The following is a 17,389-nucleotide window of genomic DNA, read 5'->3' on the forward strand; positions in this document are numbered from 1 at the left end:
AATTCAGATCAAATCACAGAACACTTCTCAAAGTGAGTCCCAAAACATCAGGGCTTATATAGCCTTCTCCTGGCTCAGAGAATGTAACAACCTTATTGACCCACTGGCTAATCAAAAAGTATCTACTGAAAAACAAGCCTCCCACCCCAGACTCCAGGTGCACTTTAGCCTAGGGGCAGGGAAGATCTTTAATTCTGCATTTCCATTACATTCGGCCCCAAGATCTTTCATGACCATAGCACAGACAATTTGCTTTTGAATTATCACTGAACATTTCTTAGGTCACATTTTCAAGGTACAGAACTAAAGTTACCAAAGTGGCCACTGGCCCTTAAACAAACACAAAGTACATTCTTAGGTTACATTTTCAAGGTACAGAACTAAAGTTACCAAAGTGGCCACTGGGCCTTAAACAAACACAAAGTACATAGCATTATCACTTCAATTCAGAACAAGAGTTCAAATAAAGTTCTGGGGGGAGGGGAGTGTCCTTCCCCTCACACAGCTCCAGCCCCAGCTTCCAAGCACAGAGAGGGGGCTGGGCAACAAAACCAACAAGGTGGGGTCCCTGGGGATCCAAGGCACTTCATCCCACCCACCATAGTCACAAATCCATCCTCCCCCTGGGTTCCAAACTGTGGGATGCAGCCAGGAAACACATTCAGTGCCCCTGCTTTGCTGTTCAGTTCTTATCTTTTCCTGTGGCTGAATTCCAAACTCCTGGGCTCCTTCTCCTCCCGCAGGCGGCAGCCGCTCCTGGCTTTTGCCCAGGTCCTGATGCAGGCAGCTCACCATTCCCGCTCTCAGCTCAGCGAAGTCTGCATGAAGGCCACTCTTCTCTCCTGGTCCATGGCTCCACAGAATCACAGCTACCACAACTGGGAAACAAACAATTATCCCAGTCCCCATACTTTCCTTTTTACTCTGCAGATCCTGTTCGTGACGCCATTTTGTAGCAGCAAGCACCCCAAGCATCCTCAGGGTTTGCAGCTACCACAGGTTCTTGGATCTGCTTTGTTAAAGGAAAGCAACTCAAAATGGGTTAACAAGCTTACTTTAATCAGTCAGACATATATCGTTTACCTTGTTCAGGGGAAATAGGTCAGCACCCCGAACTTCAAAGCATACAGGCAGAATTATCAAGACAGAAACACATCAAGTAGACAGATTTCCAAACTGTCCAACCATTACATCCATACCCAGTCAACATCTGGGTTTCCACATCTGGGTTTTTCAAAGCCGGGGGACTCTCAACAACGGCTTCCCAGAATTCAGATCAAATCACAGAACACTTCTCAAAGTGAGTCCCAAAACAAAGCTACACATCAGGGCTTCTCCTGGCTCAGAGAATGTAACAACCTTATTGACCCACTGGCCAATCAAAAAGTATCTACTGAAAAACAAGCCTCCCACCCCAGACTCCAGGTGCACTTTAGCCTAGGGGCAGGGAAGATCTTTAATTCTGCATTTCCATTACAAACTCCCTTAGCACTTAGGATAGTGTAAAGCCAAGCATGAGTAGCTTTCCAGAGGACCACTGCTGTGAACAGCTTCAAGGTTCTGATTACATAGTATAGTGAACTCTATTTCTTCAGCAGTAAATTAAGGCAAAACATTCACAGAAATCAAAGTACAGCATTCATAATGTTATGATATAACAACTTTTCACTAAAATGGCCACAGAGTTTTCACCAAAGTGGTCACATAGTTTTAAACAAAAGATATCATTCAGTAACTCAATCATCCTTAAGGATTGGACACAAGGTACAAAGGTGAAAAAGTTCTCCACCCCTAGGTCACATTGTCTTAATCTCTCAGTCAAAAAGTCTTCTTTCTTCTTAATTGGAGATTAGTTTCCAATCATCTTTAATTCAATCATCCTGAAGAAATACAGGATACAGAGTACAAAGTCCTCCCATCCCTAGGCCACAGTAAATCATGATCTTCTCAGTTTGCATTAAATACCCAATCTTGACTTGAGGCTGGCTCTCAGATTCCATGGTTCCTCTTCCATGGTCCCAACTCCTGCCCAAATCTGTCCAACTACCACCTGGATTCAAAGGCAGGCAGCTCTCAGTTCCTTCTCCAGCTCCTTGTTCAGTTCTTCGTCCAGTTCCTTGTCCAGTTTCCGTTCCATATTGAAGCTCAGTGTCCAGTCCACCTCAAGTCCTTCACAGTTTCTGTTCACATACACATTGCTGGCACCATCACTAATTTGCTTTCTGCCTGTGAAATCAACACAAACCCAAAAACAAGGTCTAAGAAATCAACACAAATCATCAGTATAGTTCCAGGACCTCTGAAAACATCAGTAAGACCCTTTTCCAGGACTTCTGTACACATACAACAAGAAAATCCTCTTTCAGGCTTTCTGAACCAGCAGTAAGGTCCCAGGGTTTCTGTAATGACAGCAACATCCTCTATCAGAAGACAAATCTGACAAAGTAACATCAAAACAGACAAAGTCACAGCCATGCTTCCTCCCAGTTCTCTTCTCTCTCAGACTGGGCTTCTCCATATATATGGTCATTAAGCTCCTCCCTGTTCCACCCTTTTCTGTTGCATCAGCAACAGGGGTTCACAAGTTCTGTTTCTTAACAAAAGACTTGATATTATCACAGGCAAGAAACTTGAACTGAAACAAGGTGCTAAATAATTAGCTGAAACAAGGTGTTAGCTACTTCTTTGCTTGCCATTACACATAGTTCTCTGTACTTCGTAAAAGGTGGCTGAATAGCATTGAAAAGAGGTACCTCTAAATTATGAGACTCACTCTCAATTTTCTTTCCTTTCCTTTTTGTTATAAATTTAAAATAGCATGAAGATCAAAGTGCTTAAGTATATAGGTATGTATGTGTATATATGTAAATGTATATATACACATACACATACATATGTATATATAACATTAAATATGTGTATAGCAAATATAAATATATCTTAAACATGTATATATATATATATATTAAAAGAGTTGTATAGCCAATGTTATAGTGGCCAGACTAAGAAATCTATAACTGTTATAAATTTTAAAATTATAAGTAGACAAAAAATCAGATTCTAAAGATCTCTATTTCAAAGTTTAAGAAAGAGAGCCAGGGTTTTTACTGAAGGAAAGAAGATAAGAGCAATGAAAGGTACATAATAAAATCGATTAGAGCATTATGGCAAAGATAAAATCCACTGCCTCAAGCTCCTTTCCTACTTTGATTTTATTAAGGAAGACTATCTTAAATTTAAAAGCCATCAATCCTATAACAACAGCAAGAACCTAAATAGCCAAAAAACTTTGGAGACTGAACTGAAATGCTTTTTATATTATGTATTTTACTAGACTGCTCTTCTCTGTCTCATCTGTCAACCCTCAGGGAAGCACCATATCTTTTTTAATGTAGTATATACACAGTTGACATTCAACTATGATCAATGCTATATTTCCTGGCACAGACAGTCTTCAATTCATGAACAGATTGGATTTCAAAGAGTTCTTTTGTAGGCCATTTGTTTAGAATCTGCCATATTTTCTCATAAAAATAAGTGTTATAAATCCCCAGACAAGCTCAAACAACCCTGATATAATCCAACTATAATAGGACTGTCCTGAGTCTCAGGTGAGAGAGGCAATGGAAAAAAAGGTTAAGGGAGATTTCTATTTCTTTTCTTGCATGGTAAAAAGTTTGTCTTTGGTACCTTGCTATTGCCCTTCTTTCATCCCTTTCTCACCTTATTTCTTCTTCCCATCCTCTAATGACATCATGTTCCTCCAAACTCTCCACTGTAACATCCCATGTGGAACTGCTTTTTCCTTATCTAGAAAGTATCTCATCTTCCAAAGTAGAGAGGATGACCAGGGTCAGCCTGATCATTCAACAAGGTTAATGAATGGGACCTTTTTCCTAGACTTGAAGTTATCTTCCCAGCAGAAGGTGTGGACATACCAGTTGAAATCATGTTTGGGACTTTGATTATGTCTCTCCTCCATGGGTTTGGCTATTCCCACTGACTACACATTTAAAAGATCAATATCTTCTCAATTGAAATAGACTTCTGTTTGACTTATAACTCCTGTCACAATCTGGTTCCATTTATCCTTTCCAGGCACATTATTTCTTCCTCATCTTCCAGTCAAACTGACCAACTTGCTGTTCTTCCCACCTTTGTGCCCTTGTTCAGGCAATGCCTTCCACACTTCTGTCTTTGAGAAGTCCTGCCTCAGCTCCAGGGTCATCTACAGGAAACCCATCCTGATCTTAGTTGCTATTGCCCTCTTCATGGCAATTACCTTGTATGTATTTTGTATTTAACTTTGTAACCATATATTGTTTACTCCAATAGAACATAATCTCCATGAGGGTGGGAACTTTTAAAATTTCAGTCTATATGTATGTATATATGCATGAATGTGTATATATGTGTATATATATATATATATATATATATATATATATATATATGTGCATGCGTACACACACACATGTTTGCCCTCAATGCACGTCTGGCAAAAATTAGGTACTTAAATGAATAAACGAATTAATCTCTTTTGATGTGGGAAATACCTTTGGCTTGAATAATTACTGAGCCATTAACATCACATTGAAGATGACTGATTGAGTCACAGCTATTGTGTATCTGGACTGCACCCTTGACAAACCTTGCACAAGGCCTGGGCAAGTCACTTTGATGTGTCTAACTGCTTCCTCAAGGATAAAACTACCTCCTAGGGTTGTTATGAGGATCAGATGTGATTTTTGTAAAGCTCTTAGCACAGGGCCTGGCACATAGTGGGTATTTAATAAATATTTGTCCTCTTCCCTTCCCTACAAAGGAGAAGACAGTGTAAAGTCTGAGTATCTTCACAGTACTCAGAGAAACCTCTAGGCCCCAAGAGATGGCAGATACATAAGAAAATCAGTCTCTACCTTATGATAGCACCCTTTTGTTTTTATTCTTAATTGCTATTGCTCAATTAAAACGTACATTTTATTCAGAGGATTTGACTCTAAATGAATTTTTACTGTTTCTGAAGATCAAATCCCCCCTTCTCTCCCCCTCCCCCCATACCCTTCCAGAGATAAAGATTTTCTGTCACTAGAAATATTCTAAAAGGTATGAAGTCAGTTTCCAGTGAGGAGTGCCAATGGTTTTCCAAGCAACACTATTGGAATAAGTGTCTAGCCTGAACTTTGATGAAATTATCATTTATTTCTATTTCTAATTTCTAGTATTTGTTTTTTTTAATTAATTGCATGACTTTTGAAAAAAATCTTGCTTTTTTTTTAAACTTTTGGGTCGGGTCAGAGATTGTCTCTTTTTAAAAATTCTTTTTATTTATTTAATTTTTTTGCAAGGCAGTTGGGGTTAAGTGACTTGCCCAAGGTCACACAGCTAGTAAGTGTGTCAAGTGTCTGAGGCTGGATTTGAACTCAGGTCCTTCTGACTCCAAGGCCAGTGCTCTATTCACTGCACCACCTAGATGCCCCCCCAAAAAAATCTTTCTTACAAAAGAAGTCTCTCTAGATAGGGGAAGGGAAAGAAATGTATTGGATGTAAAAACAAAAGGAATCAAGGAAACAAAAAAATTTAAACATCAATCATTTTGCTCTACAGTCACACTTTGTATGGTGAGCAAGGTTTGTGAGTTAATAACAAAATTCAGTTTGCAGATCATCTTTATCCTGTTCTAAAACTGTGTAAAACCTGCTAAACTATCCTTATAGTTAGAAATGCTTTTTCTTCTACTTTATTGATGTAGTCAATTTGTTCCATTTCTCCCCACCATCTATTTCCCTATATTTATAAGGTTATAGTAGCTGAAGATCATAAAGTTTCTTGCCCTGTATTTATAGTGGGAAGGAAAACAAAGACTGGTTGCTGCCATACACTAATGATAAACAGCATGGCTCAAAGTCTCAGGGTAGCTATCAGATCACTAGACTATGTACATATCAGAATTTGGAATAAATTAAAACCATCTGTTTGCTTCCAATACATATTTGTGGAACACAATACTTGCAGTGAGAAACGAAAATTGTAAACAAATAGAAAACCATGTACAAAAGATAATACTCTGTTAGAGCATTTAATGGACCACTGGGGAAAGATAATTAACTATGACAACCACAAATATCTGTGCAGAAGCTGTGACATAATTGTGACTCAGAATATGAGTTTTTGTTTTTGCTAGTTGTTTGAGTATCCTTAACACAAACTACTTCTCAAATAAACTAAGTTGATATTCCTGGATTGGAGAATGGCTAAACAAATTGTGGTATATGAATATAGTGGAATATTACTGTTCTATAAGAAATGATAAATGTGACAAATGAAAAGTTCAAGAGACATATAATTTCTGGGTAGTTAATACTCAATTCTGTTAATTATGTCTACCAGATAATTAGCAAAATGGTGATCATTTGGTTTTCTCTTGTAAAGCAAATCACGGAGGCTGCTTGATTCTTTTATACCCTTGGAAGAGTGGATGTTCCCGACAGGTAGAAATCAGTTCTGACCAGTTAACAATTAATGAGAGAATTTTATAATGAGAGGTAAGCTTATTTTATTGAGGGGTTAGGAGACTATCTCCCACATTCAGACCACCTCCACCTTGGATAATCTAGACAAAATGGGTCCATCCCAACCTAAGCCACTTATGTCCCAGTTGGGTGGGGTCTCTCCAAGATTCAGGAGAATGTTAACTCAATCTTAATTATCAGCAATGTCCTTCACAAGGACTGGGCTTTTGAATGAAGAAACAGAAAGGGAAAAAATCCTGGATCCCCAATGTGAATTGGTTATTAATATGAGAAAAATATAATAATTTCTTTTGTAAATATGAAGAATTCAGAGAAGCACCAGAAAACAGATTTTTTTTTAAAAGAGTATAGTAAGCCAAACTAGGAGAACAATTTAAAGAATGACAATGATGTAAATGGAAAGGAAAAAAACCCACTTCTAACTGGATGCTATGTAATTATAACCACCAAAAGCTTAGTCCTGAAAATGAAGAAATGCTCCCCTCTCTCTTCTTTGCAGAGGTGGAAGACTTTGGGTATGTAATACCACAAGTATCATCAGATTTGATTACTGTGTTCAATGATTTTGCCGAATGCTTTTCAAACCTTTCTTTTTTGGTTCTTTGTTACAAGTGAGGGATTGATAGGTAGGGGAGGGAAAGGGATATATTCAGGAGTGAAAGTGATGTAAAAATACAAGTGAGCAATAACTTTTAAGAAAACACAAAATATTTCCCTTTTAAGTTTTCTATATCTCACAAAAATACCCATGTGAAGGAGGAGATGAAGACTCTAAAATTCTCATTGTGATTTTGTAAGGTTAGATATAAATGTGCCCTGCTTTATTTGAAACAGAAAAATTCAGTTAAAATGAGGCCAAATGCCACATGGCAGAACTGGAATTAGAATGATTAATTTATAACTTTAGCATAAATTCAGAACAAATTTGCACAGATATTATTATTATAACTTGTTAAAATAATAATGATTTTTGGAGGAAGTGATAGTGATTACTCAAGATCTCTATTAATATTTATTATCACTAAAATGCTGCTACATCCAAATAGTGATTACCACCCTCTCCCCTTTTTTTTCAACTTTAGAGTGACATTTTGAATCCTAGGTCTGACCTTGGCATTCTGAGGTAATGTGGACCTTTCATTTTATAGCCACAATTCACCCATAATTCTACACGCATAATTTACCTGATGTTGGATGAACAATAAAGGCTTCATCAGGTTGGAGCACAATGACATGAAACTCAAAATCTATTGGGCAGCTGCATTGTAGAGGAATAATATAATCTTCACTGAAAAACAAAACAAAAGATAAAAACAAAACCAACTATTGTTAAGCTTTTAACTAAAATAGTTCTTTTCCAATAAAATACTTTGTTGTTTTCTTTATGATATGAAAAATATAGCCATTACTACTCAGAAAATTTGCCAGATGCTTAGGGTTAGATTCATACATTTTTCCTTCTTAGAAATTCCTTCTAACTCATGTGGGAAAATCAATCAAATAAGAAGTATTTGTTAAGCATCTACTATTTACCAGGGGACTGGAGGTACAGAGTTTGGAAGAAACTTTAGGAATCTTTCAATCTAATCTCTTCATTTCTCAAATGAGGAAACTGAACCCAAGAAAGTTTAAGTGATTAATCCAAAATAACACAGACAATAGTTTGAATTCAAACCCAAGTTTTCTGATTGGCAAATCCAAACAGTGCTTTTTCCCATTATATTATGCCTTATATCTTTTAATATGATCAAGAGACCAAGGATTATGTCAAAAGTAGTTGGCAAATGTAAAAGAAAATGAAGCATCTAAAATATAACATTAAAGTGTACCAATTGTGAAAAAAAGAAATTTGTATACCAAGAAGTAGAGATCATATAGAATAATGCACAATCTTGCAAGCAATTAAAGAACTGTAAGTTAAAGCATTTTTAAAGTACCAATTAAGGCAACACAAAAAATTAGAGACATCTTTGTTGACAGATATATGGGGAAATAGTTGGAAACTCACTGTTCATAGCTCTATAAATTATTGATTTTCTTTCTAGGAAGTAATTAGGTAATATGTGAAAACAGATATGAAAGAATTCATACTACTTAGCCTAGTACTTCTATTCTCAGCAATATATCCCAGGGCTGTGGTTGGTTGTTGTCCTTCTTTCTCAAAGAGTACCAAAATGACATCATCATGTCAAGCTTCAGTGTGTCCGACTGTGGCTGATCAGACAGATGTAACCCAAAAGAAATCATATTAAATGTCTACAAAAATGCTACTAGCCGTGCAATTTAGACCAGTGAAAAAAATGGAAAACAACCTCAATACCCGATGATAAGAGAATGGTTAAAAAATTTTGATATTTTTAATGCAATAAAATCCCATATTGCTATTAAAGATGACAAGTATGTCAACTATGTCTACATTAAGAAATGTGTGAGAAAAGAGTCTTAAAAAAACAACCCAGAACATTAAGTAGTATGTATATACTACAACAGTTAAGCCAAGATGGTGGTATATACATTTTAAAAGATCCTAAGAGAATTCAGCAAGAAGTGACCACTGGCTCAGTGCTAGGCTTTGACTGGAGCTCAAAGATTCAAAGATAAATAATGTCCAATCTACCTTCAACAAAGTGACAATTTAGTAATGAAGGTGATAGGCAGCTAGGTGGATAGAATGGTAGCATACACTTACTAGCTGTGTGACCCTGGGCAAGGCACGAAACTATGCTTGCCTCAGTTTTCTCCTCTGTAAATGAGCTGGAGAAGGAAATGGCAAAACATTTCAGTATCTCTGCCAAGAAAACCCTAAGTAGGGGTTATGAAGAGTCAGACATGGAACAACAAGGTAATATGAAAGCAATAATTTCAGTACAAAAACCTTCAACCTCTCATTGCCTGTGAAATAAAATCTAAACTTCTTAGCTAGGCTTTGATTACCCAATTCTGGTTCTAACCTAATTTTCCAGATTTGTCTCATATCATTCCCCGTCCATGCTGTGCACTCTACGGAAAATAGACAGTCAATTTTCTCCAGAACATGTCCCAAACTCTTCTACCTCCATGCCTTTGACCACTCTTCGTGATGCATGTACCAGGTTGTCCACCACAACTTCCTCCTATGAATGCCCTTGCTCATTCCTCAAGGCTTGGTTCAAATGCTATCACTGCTACCAAAGGCAAATCAAGAAGCCTTCTCTAATTTCCACAGGTGTCAGTGATCTTTGCTTTCTCTGAACTCATAAAATTCTCTTAGTACATTTCTAAAGTATCTATATTCTATTTTGTATCAGTTATTTGTATACATGTCTTTTGTCTCCCTTCCTAGACACTAGTTTCCTTGAGGGCAGAAACCAAGTCTAATTTCTCTGCATGTAACACTGTCTTGTATATAGCAGACCCTTAATGGATGTTTGATGCATGAGTGAATGATGTAAGTGCATAATAACATAAATAAATAAGGCATTACTCTTACCACCAATAACAATACCATCTGATACTTATGTAGCACTTTAAGATGGACAAAGCACTTTATGTAGATTCTCTCATGTTGTGAATCTTACAACAACCCTATGAGGTAAGAGACTGCAGGCTTTATTATACCCATTTTACAGATGAGCCATAACCACCTCAAAGTTGTCACCATCAAGCTAGAAAGTGTCAAAAGCAGGATTTGAACCACAACTAAAATTTAATGCTTGTTAGGTTGAGGCTTTTTTCCCCCTTTCAGTAAAGTCCCTTCATTTAAAAAAAAAACAAACATTTTTCTTATGTCAGCTAAGATCTTTAAAATATGACTCAAATTTAATACCCATTTTTTGTGTGTATTAGAGTCTCTGTGCTAACAAAATACAAACGTATGTGCATTAAACTTGGTAGCAGCTGTTAGAGATCTGAATGTTATACAAAAATACATTAAAAATGATACATGTTTTGCTATCTCCACACTGGTTGTCCCTGTGCCTGTAATACTCTTTGTCTTCACCTCCACCAATTGGTAACACTCCCTACCTCCTGTCAAGGCTCAGCTCAGGACTTGACTGATTCCACCTACCCCACACCCCCAGGTAGTAAGATTTTCCTCTCAACCTGAAATTACTTTGTATTATTCCATGTTACACATTGTTTCCCCAGTAGAATAGAAGCTCCTGAGGGCAGGGACTGTTTTTTTTTAATTTTCTCTCTATTCCCAAGCACATTTCCTTGACAGGCACAAAGTAAATACCAAACATAAATGGACATAGAAGCAAATATATTGTCGAAGACTGAGGGAAAATGTATAAGTCATGATGGAAGAACTCCTTTTATTAGATAAGCTTTGGAGTCAAATATGAGTATAGCAAAATCAATAAATGTTAGGAATAAACAGCATTCTGTTTTTCATAATTCTTCTCTTCCTATAATAGTCCTGTATCCAATTTTAACAACTTGGAGTAATGCAAAAATGTTTCCATTGATGGAGAGCACTCAAGAATAAATTTCTTAATCCAAAAAGAAAAAAAAAAGTTCATTGAAGAAGAAAAAAGGGAGTTGTCTGAAAGGTCAATCAACAAACATTGAGTCAACTAGGATTTATTAAGTGCCTGCTAACTGCTAGGCACTGTATTAAGGACTGCAGACAAAAAGAAAGGCAAAAAAACAGTTCCCAACTCTCAAGAAACTCATGGTCTAATAGGGGAAGCTATGCAACAAACCAAGTACAACCAGATCTATATAGGAAAAATTAGGGATGATCTCAGAAGAAGACGCTAAGATTAAGGAGGGAATTTTAACTAAGACATTAAGAAAGCCAGGGAAACTATAAGGTGTAGATGAGGATTGAGAGTGTTCCAGGCAATGGGAGACAGTCAGTGAAAATGCCTAGAGTCAGGAGACAGAGTGTCATGTAAGAGGAACAGTAAAAGTTCAGGGAACTAACTACTCAACTCATTTTTAAAAGATATCAAAGAAAGATGAAAGCAAGGTTAAGTAAAGAATGATGCTGAGGAGATAGAACCCCTTAACTCTAATGTTGCTTCTATTTTCTCTTCCAGGAAAGTGATTTTGGGACTGGAAAAAAAGATGGAGTGAAACTGGATATTAAGAGTTTATAGCCAGGAGGAGTAAGGTGATATATTGTAAGGGAGCCACTCTTGCCTATCCATCTGGGCCTGACAATCACTTTTCATTGTTTTCCTTTCCGTTCCCAGGACCTATGCCTGCTCACCAGTGAAAGTTATGACTCTTTTTGGACAACGGCTTCGGGATCAGCCCCTGCCAGAGCCATTCCCTCAGTCCCCACGTGGGACATCTGGTAGTGAATTCAAGTGATGCATCTTCAGGCAGTGGGGTGGTGCAGGGAATAGAGTGCTGGGCTTGGAGTAAGGAAGACTTGAGTTCAAATTCTGCCTCAGACACTAGTTGTGTGACCTTAGGCAAGGCACTTAAGCTCTGAGGTTTACATTGTGGGAGACACATTGCTAAGTGAGGAGTATGCAAAGGATGGCCACCTGGATGGTGAAGAATCTTGAATACACATGCCATGTATGCAGAAAAATTGGAAGAACTGAGCACATTTAACTTGGATCAGAGAAAAACTCAATGAGGGGCAAGTTGACTGCTTCTAAGAATTCAAATGGTTGTCACATGGAATTGTAATTGGATTTGCCTTGCCCCCACCAAAGACCTTAAAATGCTTTAAAAGCACAGTCTCACTATTACATTCCCTTGGGCACAGACTAAACTGGTTGGGCTAAATGGCCTACCTTTACATTTAACCCTAAAGAAAGTCTACTTATCTCAGAGAAACTAATCCCTAAAAGCCAGCAAAGCAGAAGACATGAAAGTCATTTTCATATGTAGCAGTTAAGAGAAGCCACCATAAAACAGACTTCTTTAACCCCCTCCCCTATAAGGTGTGTTCCCTCCAACACTACTTCCAAAAGGAAAATTTGTTGAAAGTTGGATCAAGTTTTTGTTTATATCACTGATGAGCAAGAGAGAGCTGACACATTCTGAAATGACTCAAGATGATCAAGGTTTGGGTGGCCCTTAGATTTGCTCAGTCAAGATGTGATACATGGAATTATCAATGCTATACTTCTGAGATATAAAACATAAGTTCCCAAATTACTTCTCTCATCTCTGAGCTTTTCTAGTAGCTGCTCCCTGCACCGGAAATGCTATTCCCCTCACCACTGCCTCTTGAAATCTGTGACTTCCTTGAAGACTCAGTACAAATACCTCCTGAATCAGGCCTTTCCAATCTCTTTAGTTCCCAGAGCCTTTCTCTCCAACACTGCATGTACCTGATTTATATGCACGTACATTGTATATTCCTGTATATGTATATGTTTTTGCCTGTTAAGACTGTAAGCTTTTTGAGGTCAAAGACAAACAGTCTTTGGATCGTCAGTATCTATCATAGGGCTTGGCATATAGTGTGCTGTTGTCCAGTCATGTCCAACTCTTTGTGACCCCATTTGAGGTTTTCTTGCCAAAGATGCTGGAGTGGTTTGCCCTTTCCTTCTACAGCTCATTTTACAGATAAGGAAACTGAAGTAAACAGGGTTAAAAAGACTTGGTCAGTATCACACAACTATTAAGTATCTGAGTCCAGATTTGAACTCAGGAAGATGAGTCTTCTTGACTCCAGGCCTGGTGCTCTGTCCACTGTACCAACAGTGCTTGCCTGCTTGATCCCTGATCCTTGATATTGAGAACTTCCTGGTCCTCTTAACATTTAGTATACACTAGGAAGGGGAGAATCTATTGAGATCCCAGGGCAGGAAGAGGTTAATAATATAGGGAAGTGAAGGAGGACATAATAAACATTTATTAAGTACCTACCTGTGCCAGGGACTGCTAAGCATTTCACAAATACTATCTTTTTTGGGTCACTAAAGAACCAAGGATAAAAATGTTATCAACTCTAGCTTTAGAGGAAGATACTCCTGGAAAATCCTAGGGTTTTTAATAAAGTTTTAGATAAACTTCATGGTTGAGTAAGGAAAAATCCAGACTTCCCTAATAATTTTCCAAGAAAGCAACCAAATTACTTAGAACAGTTTGAGGAAGGCATCACCATCCCCTAACATAAGGCAGGGTTCCCAGTAACAAATATCCTATTCTTTTCTTCCTTTCCTTTTGAAGCTAGACAACAAAATTTTGATTTATGTCAGTGATGACTGCATTGTAGTCTGCTAGGATTAGCAGAGCAATATACATAGATGAGATATAGCTAATTCCCCTAACAATCTGTGGTGTTCTCAGGTATCATCTACCAATTTTGTCTGTAAGGAATAATTAACAAGTTGCTCAAAACTGTTTATATTTACAGCCATCACCAATACAGCTAACTGCTCATTGTAATCCAGGAGATCACATTATGGAGGTACAGTTTCAGAGGTGGTGAAAGAGGCTGGAAAGGGAATTCCTTCATATGAAAGATTAAGCCTTATTAGGCTTGCTCCCATGACCAGTGGTATTAGTGGTATTGTGTAAAGATATTACACAAAATATTTTTCCTTAGTATAAGAAGGAACTTCTTAATAATTAGAACTATCAAAAATGGAACTAACTGCTTTGACAGAGGGTGAGTTTTCCATTTCTGAAGATGTTATGGTGGAGTCTGTATTACTACTTCTCAGGGCTACTGTAAAGGAGATTTGTGACATATAAATGTTGAACCAGATTACCTTGCAGTTCCTTTCCAATTTTTAATTTATTATGAATATTAACTCTTATTTCATTTTCTAAATTAGCTGAGTTATAACTCCATCAGCTTCTTGGGTAAATTTCTTGAATTTCAGAGAGTGTTACAATTGGTAGAATTAAATATTCCACTGTTGGAGAACTACCATCAAATATTATAATTAAGTACAAATCTTGAATAAAAAAAGATACCTTTGAGGGAAACTGGGTGTCAGTCTGAAAATACAAACCAAAGACCAACCTATTGATAGTTCTTCCAATTTCTAAGATAGTTTAGGGAACATTAGTGGCAAGAGTCCTTTCAACTATTTATATACTCCTGCTCCTATCATTCATTTAGGTTTTAATCCAGGGCAGAATCACTTAAGCAAGTAAGAGAGGCAAGAAACTGTAACTTTTAGTGGTACAGTTTTGAACAGGCACTGCTTACTGGCAGAGTGTTTGGAGAAAGCAAAAAAGTCGCACTTAATCTTTTACAGCAAAGATATTTTTAAAGTATCTGTATTATACAAACAATTATACTTTAAAATAAACTGTTTAGTTGAAATTTCCATTCTGACTACAACAAAATGAATGTTACACACACAAAAAATCTTTGGAGAAGGGTATTTAAAAAAAGGTTAGGTAGATAACATATAATCAAGAGTGGAAGGAAGGAAGGAAGGAAAGAAAAAAGGGAAGGAGGAAGGTAAGGAGGAAAGAAGGAAAAGGAATGAAGATAGGAAGGGAGGGAGGGAGGAAGGAAAGGAAGAAGGAGAGAAGAAAGGAAGGAAGGAGAAAAAGAAAGAAGGAAAGAAGGAACACATGGTTCATTCCCTTACAGAGAGTTTATAATCTAGGAGATGATAACGCACAAATAGCTATAATAAACAATAAAATTTAAACACATTAGAAGAATTATGTGTTTAACTGTTAAGAGGACAAATCATTTTTAGGTGAGGAGATCAAGGAAAGCCTAATGGAAAAGATTGTATTGGATGTGGGACTTGAAGGATGAATTGTATTTTGACACACAGATGAGAGAGGCAGGTTATATTTTTCTTAAACTGACACTTATATAGTGCTTTGAGATTTGCTAACAGTTACATCCATGATCTCATTTGAGTCTCACAACATTTGTAGCAGATGAAGGGGGAAGCCGTTCCTAGGGTATGTGAAATCATGGAAAACTTCCCAGGATCTATACTTAGGGATCCATAAATTATTGCAAAAGGACAGTTCCTCAGAGAGGCAGTGAGAAAAAAGGCAACTTTGGCAGCTGATGTTGGGGGGGGGGGGAAGGCGGGGGAAGTCTGAGGTTTATCAACTTACATAACCAGTCTATTAACTACCCATCATCACCAAGACAAAGGGGATGTGACTCTTTTTTGCCATTTTTATACATATCCCATAGCTGTCCTTTTGTGACTTCCTCTTTTAGTATGTTGTTTAACATTTATTTTTTACCTAATTTCACCTAGATTTAAAAATCTGATAGTAGAAGGATTAAATGCCATACACAATTTGCTGTAAGTCCTACAATTTCTTATGGACGGGCTCCATACACATCTAGGGATATGTCCTAGGGTATATAATATATATATACATAATTGTAATATATACATACATATATATATAACATAATTGTGTGTGTCTGTGTGTGGGAGGGGGAGGATTCCAGTATATTTTATTGGGTCTGAATATTTTCATTCTTAAACCAAGATTAGAATTAATTTTATGGAGAATATAATCTTGTAGTTAGAGAAATAAAAAATATATGTTTCTAGATCTATAAGTGACCCATGAATTTCCATAACCTATAACAGATGGGTTTTTAATTTTGTAACTCACCTTTCTCCAAGTGGAATATCTGGTAGATTTATATATGAAGGAAATTCCAAAGTGTTTAGGACTGGATAGGCATGAAGGGGAATAAGTAAAGTTTCATCTCCCTGAAAATAAAAATAAATTCAAATCACTGAAAATAAGAATTAAAAAAAATTTATACATGCAATATTTTTCCTATCAGTTTCCAAAAGACTTCCTGAAGAAGTTTGCATATTTAATGTTGAAAATGTTAAGATTTCTTAACCTTAGAAGTTAGAAAAAAAATTCAAGAATTCTTCCGCACATTTCTTTAAAAACAATTTTCAACGTTCAAATACCAGGGATATTCTCAACAAAAACAAAAATATACATTAGCTGATTTTATTTCAGAAAAGATAAAGAAAATCTTTAGTAACAGCTGATTAAAGAAAATGCAGAAGCTACAATTCCAAGCAGCTAGATGGAGGACAGGTATGGGAGTTAGGAGACTAGGGTTTGAACTTAAGCTCACACATTCACTTGGTGATCTAAATAGAAAGGCCTCTTGGATATTTATGCTTACTTAAATGGTATCATATGGTACTTTAAGGTTCACAAAATATTTTACAAATATCTTATGTTATTCTCATAACAGGTCTTAGAGGTAGGTGGTACAAGTGATATTATGCTCATTTATCTTTTAAAAAAAGGAAACTAGGCCACAGGAAGTTTAATAATATTGTTGAGTCCACTGAAGAATATTAGGGGGGAATTTCTTAAAATCAGATAAATGTCACAAATTTCTTTATAGCAGGGGTTTTTAAACTTACTTGGTCTCAAAAATTCTTTACTCTCTTAAAAAAATTATTGAGGATCCTAAAAAACTTTATATGAGTTATATCTATGGATATTTTACCATATTAAAAATGAAAATGTCTTTATAAAGTTATAAAAATAATTTTGACCTTGTGTTCTTACCTCCCCCCTCCCACCCCAAGGACCTCAGGAGCTCCACATTGGGAACTATTGCAATATACCCCAGTTTGAGTTCAGAGCTATTATTTTTGAGCTCAGAACATGTTTTCTCAATAGAGTTTTCTGATTTATAAGGGCTTTTGCTGTTCTTTTTGAAAGCTTAAATTAATTTGTTATTATGACATACTTTTCAGTTTCTATAAACTAAAAACTTAACTTTAAGGATTCATTTTCAGCAGGAGCAAACAGTTACTGAAAGACTCATCTGTAGAATATACCACCAACAAATGTTAGAGGGATTTCCAAGAAACCCATTTTTCTGAAGATTTTTAAGAAAGGATAGGCATGTAGATACCTGGGGCATAGTCCTGCCCAGAGATAGGAGACTAAGTTAGCATACCTATTAATGC

At 36.7% G+C, this 17,389-nt stretch overlaps 1 protein-coding gene and 1 long non-coding RNA gene across 2 annotated transcripts in view; one reads left to right on the forward strand and one right to left on the reverse strand.

Moving 5' to 3' along the window:
* Positions 1–440, forward strand: LOC138146029 (uncharacterized). The gene is made up of 2 exons (XR_011164367.1): positions 1–295; positions 373–440. It is a non-coding gene; the product is annotated as an uncharacterized lncRNA (long non-coding RNA).
* The window catches only part of CFAP221 (cilia and flagella associated protein 221), a 123,823-nt gene that overhangs the window by 65,621 nt on the left and 40,813 nt on the right, over positions 1–17,389 (reverse strand). The window contains exons 6-7 of the mRNA XM_069067751.1: positions 16,050–16,150; positions 7,718–7,821 (exon numbers count right to left, since the gene is read on the reverse strand). Of these exons, the coding sequence (XP_068923852.1) occupies positions 7,718–7,821; positions 16,050–16,150 (205 nt within the window). The remainder of the gene's footprint in view (positions 1–7,717; positions 7,822–16,049; positions 16,151–17,389) is intronic.

Source organism: Petaurus breviceps, unplaced genomic scaffold (assembly GCF_028583685.1).
Source record: "Petaurus breviceps papuanus isolate PSGF00001 unplaced genomic scaffold, PetGlider_PUasm1.0 90752, whole genome shotgun sequence".
In the NCBI taxonomy this organism is placed as follows: Eukaryota; Metazoa; Chordata; class Mammalia; order Diprotodontia; family Petauridae; genus Petaurus; species Petaurus breviceps.